Raw genomic sequence first — 21,148 nt, 5'->3', positions numbered from 1 at the left:
TCCCTTGACTGGGCCATAATTTTGCTTTCCTTAGTGTAGGTTTCAGTTTTCTGTTATCTAGGCATCTGTTTTCCTTGTTTACCCTAATCAGGTTTTCCGAGAGAAGAACAGGTTCAAGTCTTAGAAGGAGGAAATAGTATCCAGTTGCCCTTAGAATGTATCTTAGAAGATTGATCCACACTGTGATGCCTCAAGTCACTGTGTTTTTCTGCCCAGCAGGTGGCATCTGTCAGCCTGTCACTCCAGACTGGTGTAAGTAGGTGTGGCCTGTGGCTGTTTTCCCCCAGGCTCTGGGGTCTGGTTCTGAATGGAAGTTGGGTAGGAGAGCTTGGCAGCAACTATTTCTTCTCATGGCAGCTGGAACTGCAAAGCCTTATGGTGCTAGATAGCAGCACTCTCTGAACAAGTGAATATACCTCAGCCCACCTCCAACTGGGGTTTCACTGTTAACTGCTCAATACAAACTACAAATCCCCAAAAAGCAGAGACTTTTGGTGATGACTGAACTTGGAAAGCCAGGGGACATATCTGTCTCTGGATGGGGAGCCCAAAAGATTGGGTGCTATCTCTGGCTGACAGGTGAATCTGGGGGCCATGGAATGCTCTTGAAAGGGGGCTTTCTGCCCTTTTCTCTCTCTTTAAACCTGGGAAGCTCAGTGGAGAAAGCCTCAATCATTTTTGGCTTGCAATGCCTTACAGTAGAGAAAGCCTCAGCCATTTTAAACTCACAGCACTCTGACCCAGACAAGGGTGGAGATATATTTATATGCAAATGACCTCTCCCTAGGGGGCATATCTTCCCAAGAGAAAAGAGGTGGGGCCCAGCTCTACTACCCACCTTCCATTCAGAACCAGACATCAAAGCCTGGGGAAAAACAGCCACAGGCCACACCTCCTTACATCAGGCTGGAGTGACAGGCTGACAGGTGCCACCTGCTGGGCAGAAAATCACGGGGTGTGTCCATCCTCTAAGACACACCATAAGGGAAACTGGATACTGAATATTTCTTCCTTCTGGGATCTGGGAAACCTGCTTGGGGTGGCCAAGGAAGTCAGATGCCAAAACAACAGAAAACTACAACCTACACTAAGAAAAGCAAAGCTATGGCCCAGTCAAAGGAACAAACTTACACTTCAACTGAGACACAGGAATTTAAATGACTAATGCTAAATCAATTCAAAAAGTTTAGAGAAGATACAGCAAAAGAGAAAAAGGCTATAAGGAAAACACTGGTAGTACATAAGGCAGAAATTGAAAGTTTGAAAAAGCAACTGGCAGAATCTATGGAAATGAAAGGCACAACACAAGAGGCAAAAGACACAATGAAACATACAGCAGCAGATCTCAAGAGGCAGAATAAAACACTCAGGAATTGGAGAAGAAGACTCCTGAAAGCCTACACACCAAAGAACAGACAGAGAAAAGGATGGAAAAATATGAGCAACATCTCTGGGAATTTAAGCATAAAATGAAATACAGGAATGTACATATCATTGGTGTCCCAGAAGCATAAGAGAAAGGAAAAAGGGCAGAAGCAACAATAGAGGAAATAATGAAAATTCCCCATATCTTATGAAAGACATAAAATTACAGATCCAGGAAGCACAGCATACTCCAAACAGAATAGATCTGAATAGGCCTACTCCAAGACATTTAATCAGATTATCAAACATCAAAGACAAAGAGAGAATCCTGAAAGCAACAAGAGAAAAGCAATCCATCACATACAAAGGAAGCTTAATAAGACTATGTGCAGATTTCTCAGCAGAGAATATGGAGACAAGAAGGAATTGGTGTGATGTATTTAAGATACTGAAAGAGAAAAACCACCAACCAAGAATCCTATATCCAGCAAAGCTGTCCTTCAGATATGAGGGAGAGTTCAAAATATTCTCTGACAAACAGATAATGACAGAGTTTGTGAACAAGATATCTGTTTTACAAGAAATACTAAATGGAGCACTACAGACTGATAGGAAAAGACAGGAGTGAGAGGTTTGGAGCACAATTTTGGGTGATGGTACCTGTGGCAACCCATGGCCTGAGCAAAACAGGCCTGCAGATCTTTGGTGCACAGCAGTCTGCATGACCTAGGCAGCTAAATGTTTAACCTATTGTCTTTCTAAGCCAGTAAAGAGAAAAAGGGTAAATTGACCTTAAAATGTAACTTTATGGGAAGCAGGCAGGAAGTGAGAGGCTCTTAGTCTCACAAAAAGAGCAAAATGTAACTGTTCCAGTGTTATTCTAGTCCTTCCTGCACCACCCCCCAGGTCAGAATGACCTGTTCCTGCATCTATGCTCCCCCCACCCTTAGGAAGGCCTTTGTCTCAAACCCTTATAAAAGGCTTTCTGTCTTCTTTGTACCACCAGGTCATCTTCCCTGTGAGCACAATGCCTGTCTGGCCTGAGAGAGCCATCATGATCTCTCCCTGACTTCTCACCCTGTAAGTAAGCCCTGAATAAAAGCTCATGTATCAGGAAATGCTTGTTGTCTTCTTTGGCCTTTGGACTGGCATGGCCCTCATGGGCTGCAATAGTACCACAGCAATGTACCACACAATGTGAGTACACTGAACAAAGATAACTATGAGTATGGTTGAAAGAGGAAGGTTAGGAGTGTGTGGGACACCAGAAGAAAAGAGGAAAGATAAAGACTGGACTGTATAACTCAGTGAAACCTAGAGTGTTCAACAATTGTAATAAAATGTACAAATATGTTTTTTCATAAGGGAGAGCAAATGAATATCAATCTTGCAAGGTGTTAAAAATAAGGAGGTATTGGGGGACAAATACAATCAATGTAAACTAGAGACTATAATTAACAGAGTCACTGTATTATGCTTCCTTTAATGTAAAAAAGGCAATATACAAAGGTAAATGCAGATAAGAGGGCAGCATAGGGGAGGGGTGTGAGACTCGGCATTGGTGATGTTGTCTGACTCTATTCTACTGTGATCTAAGGTTATCTTTCCTTTTGCTGCTTCTTAGCTGTTATGTTGTTTTGTTTGTTTATTTGTTTGTTTTCCTCTTTCTTTATACTTTTTCTTTTGCCTCTCTACCTTCTTTGACTCTTCCACATGTTTGTGGAAGAAATGTAGATGTCCTTATATAGATAGTGGTGAGGGTGGTGAACACATAAATTTGTGACTGTATAGGGAACCATCAATTGTTTACTTAGGATGGAATGTACAGGGTGTGAACAAAACCATCTTAAAAAAAATGGGTTGATGACAAAACCTTGAGGGCAATGCACTGAGTGAAATAAGCCAGACACAAGGACAAATATTGCAGGGTCTCACTGATAGGAACTAATTATAATATGTGAACTCATAGATATGGAATATAAGTTACCAAGATATAGAATGAGGCAAACGAATGGGGAGAAGTTGCTTATTATGAGCAGAATGTTCAACTCGGTCGAACTTGAAAGTTTGGAAATGAACATCAGTGATGGTAGCACATTGTGAGAATAACTAACAGTGCTGAATGGTGTGTGAAGGTGGTGGAAAGGGTAAGCTCAGAGTCATGTATGTCACCAGAAGGAAAGTTGGAGGTTAAAAGTTGGGAATGTATAAAACAGTGAACCTTGTGGTAGGCAATGTCTGAGATTAACTGTACAAATATTAGAAACATCTTCCATGAACCAGAGCAAATGTATGACACTACAACTAGAAGTTAATAATAGAGAAGCATATGGGAAAAAATATATACCTATTGCAAACTATATAGTACAGTTAGTAGTATTTCAACATTCTTTCATAAACAGTAACAAATGTACTATACCAATACTATGAGTCAACAATGGAGGGGGGGGGTGGTTAGGGGTATGGGAGGATTTTAGTTTACTTTTTTTGTCTTCATTTCTTTTCCGGAGTAATGAAAATGTTCTAAAAATTGAACAAAAATTAATTCTGGTGATGGATGCACAGCTGTATGATGGTTCCAGGGGCAATTGATTGTACACTTTGGATCTTTGGATAATTGTATGGCATGTGAATAATCACAACAAAACAAAAAATAAATAAAAACAATAAATAAATAAATAAATAAATAAATAAATAAATAAATAAACAAACAAACAAACTAGATATCTGCATAGTCTCAAAGTCTGTCCCTTTCAAAGGGAAACATTGTGATTTCACAGTGGAGACCTCTGACCGACTGCACGCTGGCTTCACCGGGGACAAGGCACATCCCTCTGGGTGGCCCTGGCATGACCCCCTGGGAGGGGAACGTCAGCACTGAGGGGACTACCCACCATGAGGCAGCAGCAGACAAACCAAGTCAAGGCACCTTCCGTAAAACTCACATCATAAAATCACTGAGGCATTTTGCAGGAAGATTAGAGAAGCCCAAGGGGCACAGTGGCAAAATACAATGTCACTGTGGATACTTGGTTTTAAGAAAGCATCAGTGGAAATGGCAGAACCACTTTATAAAAAGGTCTGGCAGTTTATTACAAAATTAAACATGCACCTACTCCTCTGGCCTAACAATCTTACTCCTGGGTATTCACTCAAGAGATTGATGACAGCATATATCTACAAAAAAATGACTTGAATTAAAATGGTTACAGGAATTTTATTCATAATAACCAAAACCTGGAGGCCACAATTCAAGTGTCCATATGCAGAGGAATGACTAGGAATGGGCAGGGCCACGTCTCCATGGAAATTATCTAATCAGAGTCATCACCTACAGTTGGGTGGGGCGCATCTCCATGAAACACTCCATCAAGGAATTACAATCTAATCAACACTAATATGTCTGCCCCCACAAGAATGCATCAAAGATAATGGCATTTTGGGGGACATAAGATATTCAAACTGACACATTCCACCCCTGGGCCCCAAAATGACATGATCTTTCCATATACAAATTACATTCATCCCATTGTAATATCACAAAAACTTAAATCATTTCAGTAAAAATAGGTAAGTATAAGATCCCATTAGAATCAGTAATAGGCATGGTTGGTCCTAAGGCATAATTCCCCTCTAGCTGTGGACCTGTGAAACTTAGAACAAGTTATATACTTCCAATATACAAAGGATGGACAATCACAGGATAAACTTTCCCATTGCCGTAAGGAAAAACTGAGAGGAAAACTGGGTTAACAGGACCAAAACAATTCCTAAAACCCACAGGGCAAACTCCATTAGATTTCAAAGTCTGAGAGTCATTTAGAGAATGACATTTTATCCTTGGGGCTTGAGAAAGAAGGAGTTTAACCCTTCCTAAGGGCCTTTGTGGCAGCCCTTTTCTCTCCAAATGCTGTGGGAAGTGCGCCAAAATATCCACAAACTGGGGAGACCACCTTCTCAGCCCCACCCTCCTCAAACATCAGGGCAGCACCCAAATTCTCTTCCATCTCTGGGGCACACACTCAATCCCTTCAGAACAGTGGGGTGGCAGCCAGGCTCTCCCCAATCCCCGGGAAATGTGCTTCACCCTCTCTGAGGCCTGGAGTGACAGCCCTCTTCCTGAGCATCGAGGCAGAAGGCCCACCCTCAATCTCTGGGGCAAACTCACCCTGTCCATGAATGTGGGCCACTCTGCTCTCCCAGCCCGAGACCTCTTGACTCCAGACCTCAATCTCCATGGCTCTGTCTTTGAAGAAATGTTTCCTTCAATTTGTTCCTTGTCTGTCTCCTCCAGTCCAGACCAGCAGCAGCTCCATCTATAAAGATCTCACAAAAATTCTGTTGGCTTGGCATGAAGCACACAGGGGTCAAAGCCATCAGACAACAGGACTTTCCACAAATCCTTTCTGGATAACTCCATCTCCAATCTTGGCTTGTACAGAAATGGTGGTCGGGTTCCATGTTTGGTTAAATCCTCACATGGGGCTGTAACTTCTGGGATTCTACCCCCTGGAAGTTCAGAATTTTCCAAACCTTCAGTTTCTGGTTTCTTTGAACCCAAGAGTTCAGTTCTAAGTTTACCTCTGTCCACTCACTTTTTACTATAAGCTGCAAGGAAAAGTCATGCTAGATCCACAAATTTTAGTTTTGAAATCTCATCAGCCAAGTATCTCAGCTCATTGCTCTCAAATTCTTCCATCCATCCAACACCAGGACTCAATTTTGCCAAATTCTGTGCCACTTTAAAACAAGGATTGCCTTTATTCCAGTTCACAACAACACAGTCATCATTTCTGCTCAAGTCTTCATCAAAAGTATCTTTAGAGTCCATATTTCCACAAACAGTCTCTTCAAAGCAATTTAGGCTTTTTCTATTCAGCTCCTCACAATTCATCCAGAATCTTCCCCTTATCCATTTGAAAAGCCTTTCCAACATGTTTGGTATTTGCAATCTCAGCAGCACCAGCACCCATTTCTCTGGTACCAAAATCTGTTCTGGTTTGCTAATGCTGCCAGAATGCAAACACCAGAAATGGATTGGCTTTTATAAAGGGGGTTTATTTGGTTACACAGTTACAGTCTTAAGGCCACAAAGTGTCCAAGGTAAGTCAACTATTGGGTACCTTGACTGGAGGATGGCCAATGGCATCCGAAAAACCGCTATTAGCTGGGAAGGCATGTGGCTGGCTTCTGCTCTGGAGTTCTGGTTTCAAAATGGTTTTCTCCCAGGACGTTCCTGTCTTGGCTGTAGCTACTTTTCAAAATGTCTCTCTCAGTTGCTCTTGGGGCATTTGTCCTCTCTTACCTTCTCTGGAGCAAAAGTCTGCTTCCAAGGGCAGTCTCCAAAATGTCTCTGAAAGCTGAAGCTCCTCTCTCAGCTCCTGTGCATTCTTCAAAGTGTCCCTCTTGGCTGTAGCAAGCTCGCTCCTTCTGTCTGAGCTTTTATAGGGCTCCACTGAACTAATCAAGGCCCACGCTGAATGGGCAGGGTCAGGCCTCCATGGAAATTATCTAATCAGAGTTATCACCATGGAAAATATCTAATCAGAGTTATCACCTACAGTTATCACCTATAGTTGGGTGGGTCGCATCTCCATAGAAACACTCAATCAAAGAATTACAATCTGATCAACGCTAATATGTCTGCCCCCATAAGATTGCATCAAAGATAATGGTGTTTTGGGGAACATGGTACATTCAAACTGGCACATCTCAAAAATGTTATTCTGAGTGAAAGAAGACACAGAAGAGTATACACTATGTTATTACATTTATATGAAATTCTGGAAAATGAAATCTAATCTATAGCAAAAACATCAAAACACTAGCTGCATCTAGAGGTTGAGATTGACTAGGAGGGAGCTTGAGGGAACTTTAGGCAATCATGGTAATATTTACAGCCTAGTAGATTACACAAGTGTATGCATTTGTCAAAACTTATTTAATGGTATGCATAATATTTGTGCATTCTACTCTAAACAATTTTTACCTACAAAAAAGGAACCATAAACAAGCATAGAACTCTAGTTAGTGATATGCATGTTGAAGCATTTAGGGGTAATGCCTTCAATTTTAAATGTGATATAAATTAAATGGATTGAGAGTTGAATAGGGGCTGAATAAATGGACAGTTATGTGATAAGGCAATAATTGCTTTATCTGAGTGGTAGAATCTAGGTGATGGGTACACATTTGTTCACAAGACAAATCTTTAAACTTTTCTAGAAGTTTGAAAATTTCCATAAATGTGAAAAAATTGGGCAAATCTGTATGTACTGATATGAAATAAACTTTTAAATACATTGATAAGAATATTTGTTAAGGAGAAGGGAGGTGCACAAAAGTTTGGTCAGGGGGCTACTATTTGTGGAAAAGAAGGAGGAGATCCATGTAAACTTGTACAAGCAAGAAATATGTCTAGGAATATATATAAGAAACTTACTAAGAATGATTGCTTCTGGAGAAGATACTTACTCTTTGCTCTCTGCTCATTTTTGCACTGCTTGAATGTTTAACCATGTGGATGTAATTATTAATTATTCAATAAATTATTCATTCAATAAGTAAATACTTTTGTTAAAAAGGCATTAGTGGAAAACTGGTGAAACACTAATTCTGTAATTTAGTTAAATAATATTGTTCCAAGGCTAATTTTCTAATTTTTGATAATTGTTTGATGATTATGTGAGTTCTCAGGGTTAGCTGGTGGAGGGTATGGGAACTTTTTTCAACTCTTCTTTAGGTGTGAAATTATCACAAAACAATTTAAATGCTTCTTGACATTTATGTTGCAATTTTCACCATCATCCTGTTTCCATTTCCAACAGTTTATTACTGAAAGTGTCTGTATAACCTGAAAGAAATCTTCATTATGGGGCACAAATTATGACACCAGAAGTGGGAGAATCAATCAAGTCCATTAAAGAAAACGTGATTATTTAAGAGGCAGAGAGTAGATTACAGGTGACCAGGGCCAAGGCAGTGGGGTGTGGGTAGACAGGGCATGGGGAGTTATTACTTAATTGGTACAGATTTCTGTCCAGAGTGTTGAAAAGGTTTTGGTGGTGGAAAGTGATGATAGTAGTACAATACAGTGAATGTAATTGATACAACTGAATTGTGTATGTGAAAGTGGTTAAAGTGGAAACTTTATGCTGTATATTTGTTACCACAATAAAAGGTTTTAAAAAAAAGAAAGAAAACACAATTATACATTTCAGGGAGAGCTTTCTGCTTTGGCCTCATGAGAGGTAGCCTAGACTCATGCCAAGACTGCCAGAACTTTCAAAGGTGGCTGTGGCACTGATGATGGACTCTTCTCATCTCATACTTCTCTTCTCATACTTCATCTCCAAGCTTCAAGGACCCTGCCTTGGCTTCTGCTCCAATGTTCATCATGCCAGTGGTTCTCTCACCATGTCATCCAACAAGATTAATCTTTGCCTTTGAACTGGTGGGTGAGGTTGGAAAAAAATAAGACTCTTTTCCACGGAACCCTCTCCTCCATCTCTCCCCACCTGGCACCTGGATGCTGTGGACCCAGCTGGTGCTCGGGCAGCCTCCTGGCTCCCAGCCACATGTAGCTGGAACACAGTAGAACGAGGTGCTGTCAGGCTGCCCCTGGGGAAGGCCCGCACACTGCACTGTGGTGGCTTTCTGAAGTCCCTCACATGCTTGACTTGCTGATTCTCCCTCTGGTTATGGGTGACAGCCAAGCGCTGACAATATCTAAGGGAGGGACCTGGAGGGTGACTCTCAGAGGTGTTGGTGACTGCCTGGGGTTACCTCACACATCTGGGGCAGCTCTGCTTAAACCAGTGTTTCTGAGACATCTCTGGACTCCTGAACAGCAAGACTGTGCCATGCTGGAGCCCCTTGAGTGGGTGAGGACCTGTGGGGAGGGAGACCTCTGTCCAGTGCTCAAGGATGAGGACGCTGGTCCTGCCAGCACTGGGCAATGTCTTCCCTTGGTACAGGCAGAGTTGAGTTCTTTTAGGAGCTTACCTGGAATATTTCATTTGTTTAAGGAAAGCCCTTTGTTCTTGCTTTGAAAATACAACCTGTGTTTTTATTTATTTTCATTTTTTTTCCTGCCTTTTCAAAGGTTGTTTCATCCCAGAAAAATTAGAGGGATTCACCTCACTGAGTCTGAATCTGGGGGAAAGTCCCAGGATCCTGGAAAATCCTTCCTGCATGACAAGGACAGAAATGAGTTTCCTTGAGCACTGCCAATGTTTAGTGAGGGAGTTCCAATGATTTTCAATATGAAAAGGGAGAATGTGGATGAGGAAGAGAGGAGTGGGATTTCCTGTGCCCTCAATCCCGTGGGGTCTGCAGCACAGCAGGGAAGTGCAGGGATGGAGGGGAGTGGGGACCAGAGCAGGGTGCCAGCCCCTCACCCACTCTCCTGCTGTGCTCTCTCTGCAACCTCCATGGAAGCCCACCAGGGGTCCGGGGAGGCACCGGGAGGGGCTCCTAGTCACATGGTCTTTCCAGTTTCAGGAGACGAGGCATTTTGTTTCAATGAGAGTTAATGTACAATCTTGCCCTAGATTGCAGATATACTTCTGTCAGATTTCAGGATAATTCAGGAATCCACAATGCTAGATCCCAGCATCCCTGTGGTGAAGCCCCCAAGCCCTGCTGTACCCCTGAGCTCTCCCAACTCCTGTTCCTGGGGAACCTGCTCTCACTTCTCCTTGTCATCCCCTAACACAGTGTGAAATGTCTGAAGGCAGAGTCTCCACCTCCCATCTATCCCCCACAGATCCTGCACACTGCTGGGCAAGTGCTGGTGCCCCTCCTGCTGCAAACCTAGAGAAAGCACCTTCATTTTCTCACACTTCCATGACGTCGGACCAGCCGGGACGAAGCCCTCACAGGTACATCACTGACTCTGCTCTGCCCTGGGCAGGGCCATCCCGGACAGACTTAGAGGTGTGCAGGGCATTTGCTCCTCTGGGGAGGCATTTGCAGGTGAGGTGTGGGTGAGCGCGGCTTCTGGACAGGGACGTGGTGCTGAAACCAGCCATGACCTGAGGTTTCCGTCACAGGTGTTAACCTGGAGCCAGAGTGTTCTTCCAAAGGCTGCCAGCCCCTAAGCTATTTAAAAAGGTGGGTGTCTGGGTCATCTCCAGACTAGTCTAGCTGGATAAATTCAGGATGCCCAGTTAAATTTGACTTTCAGGATAAGCAATAGGTAACTTTTGTATAAGAATTTCCCATGAAATGTTTGAGAGACAAAATATGTGTTCATTGTTTATCTGAAATTCAGGTTTATCTGGGCGTCCTGTATCCTTGTTTGTAAAATCTGGCAAACCCTATTCCAGACACTCAACACTCTCAGTCTCTGACCAGTAATGTAGTTTAAGATCTTTGGTTGTGCCATGAAACCCAGCCTTGGCACCTGCAGGGTCCTCTGCAAGAAGCCAGAGGGTGTGTGGCCTCAGTGTCCTCAGGGGCAGTGGCAGGAGGGCTGATAGGCTGGGCGGTGGACTACCAACTTGATGTCCAGGTTCTACAACCTTCCTTCTGCCCTTTCTCCTGGGTTAAAGTGAATAAAGAAACCACCCCTGGACAAGGTGTCAGGTGTGTCCGAGATTTGAAGGTATGTTTCTTACTACCCTTTTGTTTTGGTTTTGGTGTGGGAGAAGGGTGAGTGCTGAATGGCACGCTGCAGTGGAAGCTTGTACAAACATTAATGATTCATGCAGAGCTGACACAATCGGGGAAGTTGGAAAGGCCTTTAAGGGACAGATACACAGTGTTTATCTTTCAGGAGTGTTCATTGTACGAACCTCCTAGACCCAGCACGTCTGCAATGAGCAGTCGGAGGAAGCAAATCTTGTGAGGTCAGGATGGCAGCTGGGAGTCCATGCCATGTGTAACAAATGCCTCCAAAACAACCAGGACAACCACAACAGTCTGCAAAACTCTGGTATACAGCAAATGTTGCATGGGAAACAGCCAAAAAATGTATTTTTGTGAGTGTGTAGTTATCACTTTCAACCTCATTATAGTGTTCATGTCATATTAGTTAACTTGCATTGAACCCTTTCAGTGTGACAGCAGAGGAACTAGTTGTTTCACACACACCCTAAGGTAAGTATCAACCCCAACTGGACCCTTATTACTAAGTTAATACACTTGACACATGTGGGCACCTCCATTTGGCTTCACCTCTGGGTCACAGTCTGGCTGGCAGGACTCACCTGTCCCAATTAAATGGCCTATGCAGATAACTCCCATCCATCTGTTGATGGACACTGGGTTTGTTTTCCCCTTTTGGCTTTTGTTAGTTATTTTCCTATGAACACAGGTGTATCAGGTTCTGTTTGAGTCCTTGTTTTCCTTTCTTTGAGGTACATACCTAAAAGTGGAATTGCTGGGTTAATGGATAAAAAGTTTCTGCTTGGGGTGATGAAAAATTTTAGTAATAGAAAGTGGTGGTGGTAACACATCATAAAAGTGATTAATGCCATGTTTTATGCACTTAAAAAAAAGGATACTGTGACAATTGCATGTCACATATTTTTTTTTACCAATTAGATATAACAATAATTCCCTCCCCACTCAGTGGAGAGCACCTGAGCTCAGGTCACATGGACCCTGATGCCCTGTTCCACTCTGACCCACACCTCCTGGACTTCAGTCCCCGCAATCAGGGAGACACTGATGGGCAGTGACTGGCTGGTGTGGTTCTAGAACACCTGCTCTGGAAGCTCCTGGGCCAGCTTCTTAACTGCTGGGTACTGAGTGGGGATTAAAAACAGGGTGTGGGGCACAGATCTGAATTATACAACATTCTCCAGGAAGGTAGTAAGGCTCTGGGGTGTTTGCCAGCACAAAAGTTCTCACAACCTGCGGTCGCAGTTGACTCGTCTGGGGGAGGGTGGCGGCCGGTTGCTAAATCCTAGGCTCTCAGGATTGCTCCGAGGGTACTGGCGGCGGGGGCTCTTTCCCGGAGGCGAGGGCGAGGCGGGGGACTTGGCCAGATCCCCGGCGGGAGGCGTGCAAGTATGGAGGGCGGCGAGAAAGGAACAGGCGGGACACGTTTCTTTTAGGATGATGAAAACCAAGAGAGAGTTTATTAGGGGAGAGTACAAGCTTATATCGGGCATTTAGAGGGCGGGGTAGCTGTAAGGGTTAAAGGCTTGGATTGGTTCTGAGAGGGCGCGGAGGTTGATTGAAAAGGGGCGGGAGTTGCTCCGGTAACGGGGAGTGGGTGGGCAAGGTAAAGGGGGCGGTTTTCTCCGGCAAGCCCTCCCCAATGGTTTTTGCTTTGGGGTGAGGAAATGGGGCCTGCATTCGGCTCCACTTTCTCAGGCCCGGGGGGCCGTGGAGGGCGCAACCACCCGTGCCCCACTACCTTTCCTAGGGGCTGATCAGTTCCCCTGGCCCAGGCCCGCCAAGTCAGAACTCGATAACAGTGTCCCGCATTTCCCCCTTCTTTTCTAATTAGAGGAAGAAGCTTACCGGAGAGATCCGCCAAGGGATGAGGGAAAGGGGAGGTGGGGGAAGGGATAGGGGTAGATGGTAGTTAGAGAGGCTGGAGCTCGAGATTGGTGCGATGTTCAGGCGATCGAGAAGGGCCTCGCGGTCGGCGGGTTGACCGGTGGCGGTGAGGTCGCGGAGGGTTGGTTGTCATCTCGGAGTAGGGAGCGTCAGAGGTGGCGAGTCGCTGGTACTGGACTTGCACGAACGAGGAAAAAATAGCATCCGTTTGTTTCCTTACAAGCTGGACAATTCTGCGGATAATGTAGGGTCCTAAGGTGAGAGCTAGAATAATCATTAGTAGGGGGCCGAGGAGAGGGAGGAGGTATGGGAGGAGGGGGGTAAAGATGTGGGACCAATAGCTGGTGGCTTCACGGTCTTTTTTGCGTTGTTCTAGTCCCTCTCGGACCTTTTTTAGGCTGTCCTCGGCGAGCCCTGTGGAATTGGCATATACACAGCACTCTTCTCCTAGGGCGGCGCAGAGGCCTCCTTCTTTGAGGAGGAGAAGGTCGAGACCTCGGCGGTTTTGGAGCACGACTTCAGAGAGGGAATTGACAGAATTTTTAAGATGGGAAATAGCGTTTTGTAGGTGACGAATGTCCTCGTCAACAGCCGCCCGGAGGTGAGTTAGGGCGGAGCCTTGACTGGCTAATGCAGCGATTCCGGTGCCAGCGCCTGCAAGACCTAGGAGGGAGGCAATCGTGAGGACGGTGATGGGCTCTCGCTTTTGCAGTGGGGCAGAAGCTGCAGTTGTTTCCAGGCGGAGGAAGAAGTCTTCCTCACTGTGGTATAGGACCCTAGGGATGAGGACAATTAGGAGGCAAGTTTTATTAGTTGTATTGAGGGTTTGCACGTTAAGGCAGGGGGTAAGCCCTGTAGGGGAGCAGAGCCATTGGGAGGAGTTAAGAGGAATGAGAAATTTTGCAGAGCTGCTGGGAGATGAGTAGTCGGCACAAGCTGTGAGGTTGGGAGAGTTACTTGAGCGAGGGCGGATGCACTTTCCTGTAAAGGAGACTGAATGAAAGGTTAGGGGGACGGCAGAGGTATTCCAATTGCATTCCGAGGGGCTGTCCTCTGTGTTTTCTGAAAAGGAGAGGTTGGAGGCAACTGGCTCATACAGGGGGGAGGAAGTGGAGAGGCAAAGCCAACAAGAGGAGGTAAGATTGGGGTTGGAGGAATTCACTGAGGTGAAGGCTGCTTGGATAAGGCTGAAGAGGGGAGAGGAGTAACGGGCGGGGGGCAGACGAGGTTGGGGTGGTGGTGTTGGCGACGCGCCGTTTGCAGCTGAGGTGCGGTTTCCGGGTGTGCTGCTTGTACTCGAGGTGCGGCTGGGGGGCTGTGGAAAAAGGGGGTTATACCAGTCGTACGGTTTCTGTGGTGTGGGGGTAAGGTTAAGAGGAAAGCAGCGAAAAGCACGAGAGAAAGGAGGACGCGCTTGCAGAGGGCCTGGCACGGGAGTGGGGGTAGGGGGAGCGTTGCCCCAAGGGTTGCCTTGAGGTGTAGAAGGCAGCCAGGGGTTGTTAGTCGGCAGGGTGGGAGGAGCGGCGGCAGCTGCCGGTAGCGGCTCCGAGGGGGAGCTCGCCGAAGGGGGAGGCGGAAGTGGGAGGCCCCAAGCGTCGCAAGATGGCGGCGCGGTAGGCGTGGCTAAGACACAAGATGGCGGACTAGCTCCGCCCTGTGAAAGGGCGGGGTAAAGCGCTTGCAGTTTCCGGCCCAGCTTAGGGCTGACGTCATCGCCGGAGCACTTCCTCCCCTCGATGGAAGAAGAAGGAGGAAGTTCGCCATCTTGGCGAGGCTTAGTATTGCTTTGTTTTTGGGGGGCGACTTCGAGCGCGTTGTTAATTTGCTCGACTAAGGATTCTGTGTCCGAATCGCGGTCTACATTAGTATCGCTGTCTGAATCTGTTGGCTGGGTTGATAGGGCCTCCTTGGATTTAATGGGGCCTCGATCAGGGGGGAGGGAGCCTTGAAGGCAGGAGCGGACGGTTATTAAGGTGGGGAGCAAGCCGGGAGGGAAGCGCTTGCTCTCATGTTCCATGGCGTTGGTGACCCGATCAATAAGGCGATCATAAGTAACAGGGTCCCAAAGATGGCAAGTGGTGAGCCATGGGTTAAAGGGCAGCAGGAGGTCCCAGTATACCTGCAGCTGCCGGACAGACACTTTACAGCGATGTGTGTCTAGGAGACCCGCCAGAGCACGAACTTGGGGTGCTTGGCGTGCAGATAGACGATTACCCATAGCGGAGTGAGAAAAGAAAAAAAAGGGGGGTTGATTATTGAGTAAAGAAAATGAGGTAAACCGTGGCCGCGAGGCCAAAGGAGACGGTGAGAATAGAAGGCAGGACCCTCTAGTAGCGAGAGCAGTTTGGGGGGGGGCGGTTGCAAAGAGGCACACTGCGCTAAACAAAGAAACAAAGACACAGAGGACCACAGCAAAGTAATGGAGGGGAAGAGGGAAAGCTACTGGAGGAAGAGTGTTAGGAGGAATGGGGGGACATAGGAAGAGAAGACGAAAGGTAGTCGGGGGCAAGAGTTAGGTTAATGCGGGAAAGGAAGAGCGGCCCGGGCGCGGAGCGGCGTGGGAGAGGCGGCTCCGGACGTGGAGCGGCGAGGGAGAGGCGGCTCCGCGGGGCGGCGAGGGAGAGGCGGCCCTTACTTTGCAGGCGAGGAGAAGGGGAGCTGGAGAGGCGTCCGGGCGAGCGGGTGGTTTCACTGGACCGCTGCGTAGAGAGGACTTTTAATTCCAGGTGCCCCACGTTGGGCGCCAGTTGTGGTCTCAGTTGACTCGTCTGGGGGAGGGTGGCAGCCGGTTGCTAAATCCTAGGCTCTCAGGATTGCTCCGAGGGTACCGGCGGCGGGGGCTCTTTCCCGGAGGCGAGGGCGAGGCGGGGGACTTGGCCAGGTCCCCGGCGGGAGGCGTGCAAGTATGGAGGGCGGCGAGAAAGGAACAGGCGGGACACGTTTCTTTTAGGATGATGAAAACCAAGAGAGAGTTTATTAGGGGAGAGTACAAGCTTATATCGGGCATTTAGAGGGCGGGGTAGCTGTAAGGGTTAAAGGCTTGGATTGGTTCTGAGAGGGCGCGGAGGTTGATTGAAAAGGGGCGGGAGTTGCTCCGGTAACGGGGAGTGGGTGGGCAAGGTAAAGGGGGCGGTTTTCTCCGGCAAGCTCTCCCCAATGGTTTTTGCTTTGGGGTGAGGAAATGGGGCCTGCATTCGGCTCCACTTTCTCAGGCCCGGGGGGCCGTGGAGGGCGCAACCACCCGTGCCCCACTACCTTTCCTAGGGGCTGATCAGTTCCCCTGGCCCAGGCCCGCCAAGTCAGAACTCGATAACAGTGTCCTGCAACAACCCAGAAGATGGCAGTCAGCAAAGCACAAAGCTCCTGGAATTCAGGTGGGGGCTCTTCCAAGTGGCAGGCGGTGGCTGCTGCCACATCACCCTGTGGCCTGAGTCCTGCTGACTTGTTGGCTTCTCCCCACCTGGACATCCCAGAGGCAGGTGAGAACTCATGGGAGTCAGATTTCTAGAGGGATGGCCCCTGGGTCTCTCTGTGAAAAGTGAGGTGTGTCATTTCCATAGGGCCTGCTATTCTCTGTACCTGCAGAGTATTTGGTCACCTGTGTAGGGTATACATGTGTTTATTCCTTAAGGGGAAGTGTGGACAGTGATGGCACCAGAGCATCAACTTTTTCTCCAGCCCTCTGCCTTCTCTCTCAGAGTTGCCATTGCATTTTAGGACCCTTTGTCCCCCATTTCAACACCTCCCACATAGGGCTGTCACCTGATGGACTGGCTGGAGCATTGTCCTTCTCTCCCCTTGGGTAGGGTGGAGGTTCATAGAAATGTGGTCCCATTTGTTATGGCCTCTGCACCCTGGGAGCCTGGATGGCCTCAGCCTGTGTCCAAGGGGTTAATGTCAAATGCCTGAAGGGACCCAGGGGAGTGAGCCACTGCCATTTGGCTCCTTGGCATGTACCAGGTCTCCTCATGGCACTAATTTGCCCTTTGCTTGCTTTTTCCTCTATTAATTAAACTGTAAATGAATAGAAGCTTCAAAATCCTTTGTTTTCCTTTCTGCAAAGGATTGCTCATTAAAGGGAGTCATTTATTCTTTATTTTTTTTTAGTTCAAATAAAAGTCCCCCATTCCTGACAAGGAAGAGGCTGGCACTGCACTGGCCACAGCACAGGTGAGCCAGCTCTGCCCATGGCCATTGGGAACGAGACAGAGGTGACCGTATTCATCCTGCAGAGCTTCACAGAAGACCCTGAGCTCCAGGCTGCCCTCTTCTGCCTCTTCTTCTCCCTCTTTGTGGTGGCCTTGGTCGGAAATGGCCTGATCATTGCAACCATACACTGCAGCCCCAACCTCCACACCCCCATGTACTTCTTCCTGGTCAACCTGGCCATGCTGGACATGATCTGCACCTCGTCCATCCTGCCCAAGGTCCTGCAGAGCCTGGTTGCAGAGAACACCATCTCCTACGGTGGCTGCATCAGCCAGATGTTCTTCTTCACCTGGTCACTGAGTGCGGAGCTGCTTCTCTTCACTGCCATGGCCTATGACCGCTACCTGGCCATCTGCCGGCCACTGCACTGCGGCACCCTGATGAGCACGAGGGTCTGTCTCACCCTAGCAGCCTTCGTGTGGTCTGTGGGAGCACTCAGTGCTTTCCTGCTCACCGGACTTGTCCTCCGGCTGTCCTTCTGTGGCCCCAACACCATCGCGCACTTCTTCTGTGAAATCCCTCCTGTCCTGCCCCCCACCTTCCTCACTGACATCATGACCATCATGGCAGGCATGTTCCTGTCCGGGATGAACTTCCTGCTCACCATGGTGTCCTACGGCTGCATCATCGCCTGCATCCTGCGCATCCGCTCGGCAGAGGGCAAGCGGCGGGCCTTCTCCACCTGCTCCTCCCACCTCGTCGTGGTCACCGTGTACTACTCCACTGTTCTCTACACCTATATCCGGCCGGCCCTTGGCTCTGCTGGGCTTATGGACAAGGTGGTTGCCGTATTGTACACCATCGTGAGTCCCACTCTGAACCCACTCATTTATACCCTGAGGAACAAGGAATTCAAAGCATCCCTTAAAAAACTCCTCTTCCTGTTCTCCAAATGATGCTGTGAGAAGAGGAGAGAAGCCTGACTCCATATCCTTGTGAGGGACATTTGAGCTCGCTGGTCACCTTTGCAAGGCCCATTCTCCAAGAAATTTTTGCTAGGCTCTTTGCAAAGGACTCTTGTATGCATAGAACTGTCACTGTTTGTTTAATGCCTGACTTGTAAATCATATAAACTGTTACTAGAACTTTAAACATTACACAGCTGGACATTTGAAACCCACATTTTACACATTAAAATATCTTAAATGTTGAAATATTAGACTCATTTACTCAAATCCCCTGTTAATTAGATTGCAGCCCTAGTATTTTAGACATGGTCAAATTAAGATAATGATAACAAAACTCATTAAACCATGCTTAAACTTATCATAAAATCCTTGATATCACAGGGCTGAATGTTTCTCAACTTTTCAAGTATTGTTTTTTTTTCTATGGCCTTATTTTTTGACAGGCCTAAAGGAAGAATACTGATGTACACTAGAAGAGGTTAGAATTTCTGCGGTAACAACCCTGATTCTTCTCAAGACCCAGGGTCTGATTGCAGCATCAAGGCCAGAGGCCTTCAGAGCTGGCCTCCTCCTGCAGACACTGATTCCTCTAGGATGGGGAAAGCCCACCATTCAAATTAGCACTGTGTCTTTACCTGGTGCCATGCATGGTGACCCTGGGAGCATCCTTAGGTGGTTTACTGTGACCTGAAGTGTTGCATGCACACAGATGTGTGTAGATGTGGTGCTTGGTTCATCCATTTCACCTTGTGGGCTGCAGACAAGCTCCATCTCCCAAGACCTGAGCCACTGAGTCTTCATGACTGATTTTCCTCTCTAGTACACTGGGCTGTAGAAAGCTCATGTATGCAAATCCTTATCAAATGAAGCTAATTGTAAAAATTAAATCTTTGTACTATTTTATTGTTTGTGTACATAATAAAATGATTTCTTGAGTCTCTTTATGAATGAATGGTTTTGCACAGACTCAGGTTCTTCCATTTGGTTAAACTGGACTTCTTGTAGACACTCAGCTTGTTACATTTTGGCCAGCAGATTCAGCACTGTAATGGACACATTTTTCCTTAAGCATCTTTCCTTTTAGGAAGCAGGATGGTTAGACCCATTTTGCCTTTCTCTTTTCCACAAGACAATGGCCTCAGCTATTTTCCAAGGAGTCTTGCTTCCCTTTAACATTCTGGAGGACAGAATCAGGTTGTAAATTTAGCCTTGTCTGCCTAGGAATAAAGCCATCACCCACCCACATTAGGGGCAGGACTGGGGAGGATGGGTATTTAGGGTGATGGGTTCAACTTGATATTGCATTAGATGGTGACATTTTTATTTTGTCAAAAAAAAGTCATTTTAAACATTTTCTACAACTTAGATTTTTTTGTTTCTCTCACAAATTTTGTTATGGGCCCTTATGGTGAGGTTTCATAATGTTCTAAGATATTCTGCTACACTTACAGAAATCAGGTGTTTCTGAGAAGTGTGACTTCCCACTGCTATGTAAGAAGACAGTCTTGAGAAAAAAAAAGAGAAATGGATGGACAGAAACCATGGGTCCATAGTGCAAAACCATATTTCTTTGATTTATAAACTAGTGAATAGCTAGGCTTAAAAACAGATTAATTGACTTAAAATGCATGTTTAAATTGTACAATTTGATAAGTTTTGACATATGTATAAAGCCTTGAAACCTTCACTGTAGTTGAGATCATGAACTTTCCCATTACCTTTGAAAGTTCCTGCACACCAGAGGGATGGGCCAAGATGGCAGAGTGGTGAGGTGTGGAATTTAGTTACTTCTCTAGGGCAGCTGGTAAATAGCCAAGAACTGTATGGAACAGTCTTTTCAGGGACTTCTGTGACTAGTCATGAATCATACACCAGTCTGGAATGAGTGGAATGGCTAATATCACAGTGCAGACCTGTAAGTTTCCCCAGCAGGGGGCCAGTGCCCCTTCCCCCAAGGCACAGCAGACTGTCTTGGGGCTGGTTCCCCCAAGGGAAAAAGAAGCAATCTGTTCTATGAGCAAGAAGGGGGCTCAATCCAGCTCCAATTACGGAATTAATTAACAAACTGGTACTGCTGAATAAACGCTCCAAGCACAGATACACCAGGAGCAGGCACAAAAGGAATCTGGGGGATTCAGCCCAGCAGAGAGGAGGTGGGGATAACAACAGCCAAAGACAGAGGCTTTTGGAGTTTGAGTTGCTCATAATACTGCAAAAGTGTTGAGCTCCAAGAAAAATGGGCACATAGAAATGGTTACCAACTACGGTTCTGATTTCCAAAGCTGGGGAACTGGGGTCTGGCTCTGAAAAGTTTTTTTTTTCTTTTATTTCCTCTTCTTTTCTTTTCTTGCACCCTGACTCTTCATCTGTTTAATCATCAACAGCCCTCAGAGATCCTGCTTCAGCACTGCCCCAGGCAAGGGTGGAATTAAAGCTGCCTGAGAGTAACTATTCAGGTGAAAGAAGTAATAGCCTAAAGCATATTTCTTTAAATAGTCTGTACTAGGACTGACAAAACTTGTGGGCTGGGGAAAGGCCTTGAAGAGGGATTTTTTTCAAAATAACTATTCTAAGTAGCTCTTTACAGAAAGCCTCAAATATTTGCAACTGACCACTGGACCCAGGCAAGGGTGGAGCTAAGATAGGTCTGAGAGAAAAAGCAATGAGTCTAGTGGGGGAGACAATTCCCTAGAGAGCATAACTTCCCCAAGAAAAGGGGGGCAAGGCCTAGATCAAGTGGCAGCCCTCCTTCAAAGAACTTAGATCCCAGCAGCTAGAAAACAGAAATCAGCTAGTCAGCCATGCCCCTGGCAGGGACAGGGTCTGCAGAGAATTAAAGACACCTGTGACATGTCTTTACACTGGTGGGGCACTGCAAGCTGACAAGTACCACCTGCTGGACAGGATAGGAAAAAACACAGCCTAGAGGCTTCCCAGGAGGGCCTGACAACCTGCAGGGTCTCATTCTCAGGGAAACCTCATAGCCTTCTCCTGAGAACTGGGCCTGTCTGGAATGTGAAAACCTGATTGGGGTCAAGCATATCTGGGGTGACCCTCTCACAAAAAGGTTACATAGAGTAAGGGCAAGACCCATGTTCTCATTTGCTAATGCTGCTGGAATGCAAAACACCAGAGATGGATTGGCTTTTATA

The 21,148-nt window shown here is 46.5% G+C and overlaps 1 protein-coding gene across 1 annotated transcript; it reads left to right on the top strand.

The window, feature by feature from the left end:
• Nucleotides 1-10,924: 10,924 nt before the first annotated feature.
• Nucleotides 10,925-18,130, top strand: LOC119533109 (olfactory receptor 13A1-like). The gene is made up of 2 exons (XM_037835216.1): nucleotides 10,925-10,972; nucleotides 16,987-18,130. The coding sequence occupies exon 2, from the start codon at nucleotides 17,067-17,069 to the stop codon at nucleotides 17,982-17,984; it is 918 nt and encodes a 305-aa protein (XP_037691144.1). The 5' UTR covers nucleotides 10,925-10,972; nucleotides 16,987-17,066; the 3' UTR covers nucleotides 17,985-18,130.
• Nucleotides 18,131-21,148: the final 3,018 nt, after the last annotated feature.

Source organism: Choloepus didactylus, chromosome 4, assembly GCF_015220235.1.
Source record: "Choloepus didactylus isolate mChoDid1 chromosome 4, mChoDid1.pri, whole genome shotgun sequence".
In the NCBI taxonomy this organism is placed as follows: Eukaryota; Metazoa; Chordata; class Mammalia; order Pilosa; family Megalonychidae; genus Choloepus; species Choloepus didactylus.
Note: the sequence above shows the minus strand (reverse complement) of the source record. Positions and strands in the feature narration are given on the sequence as shown.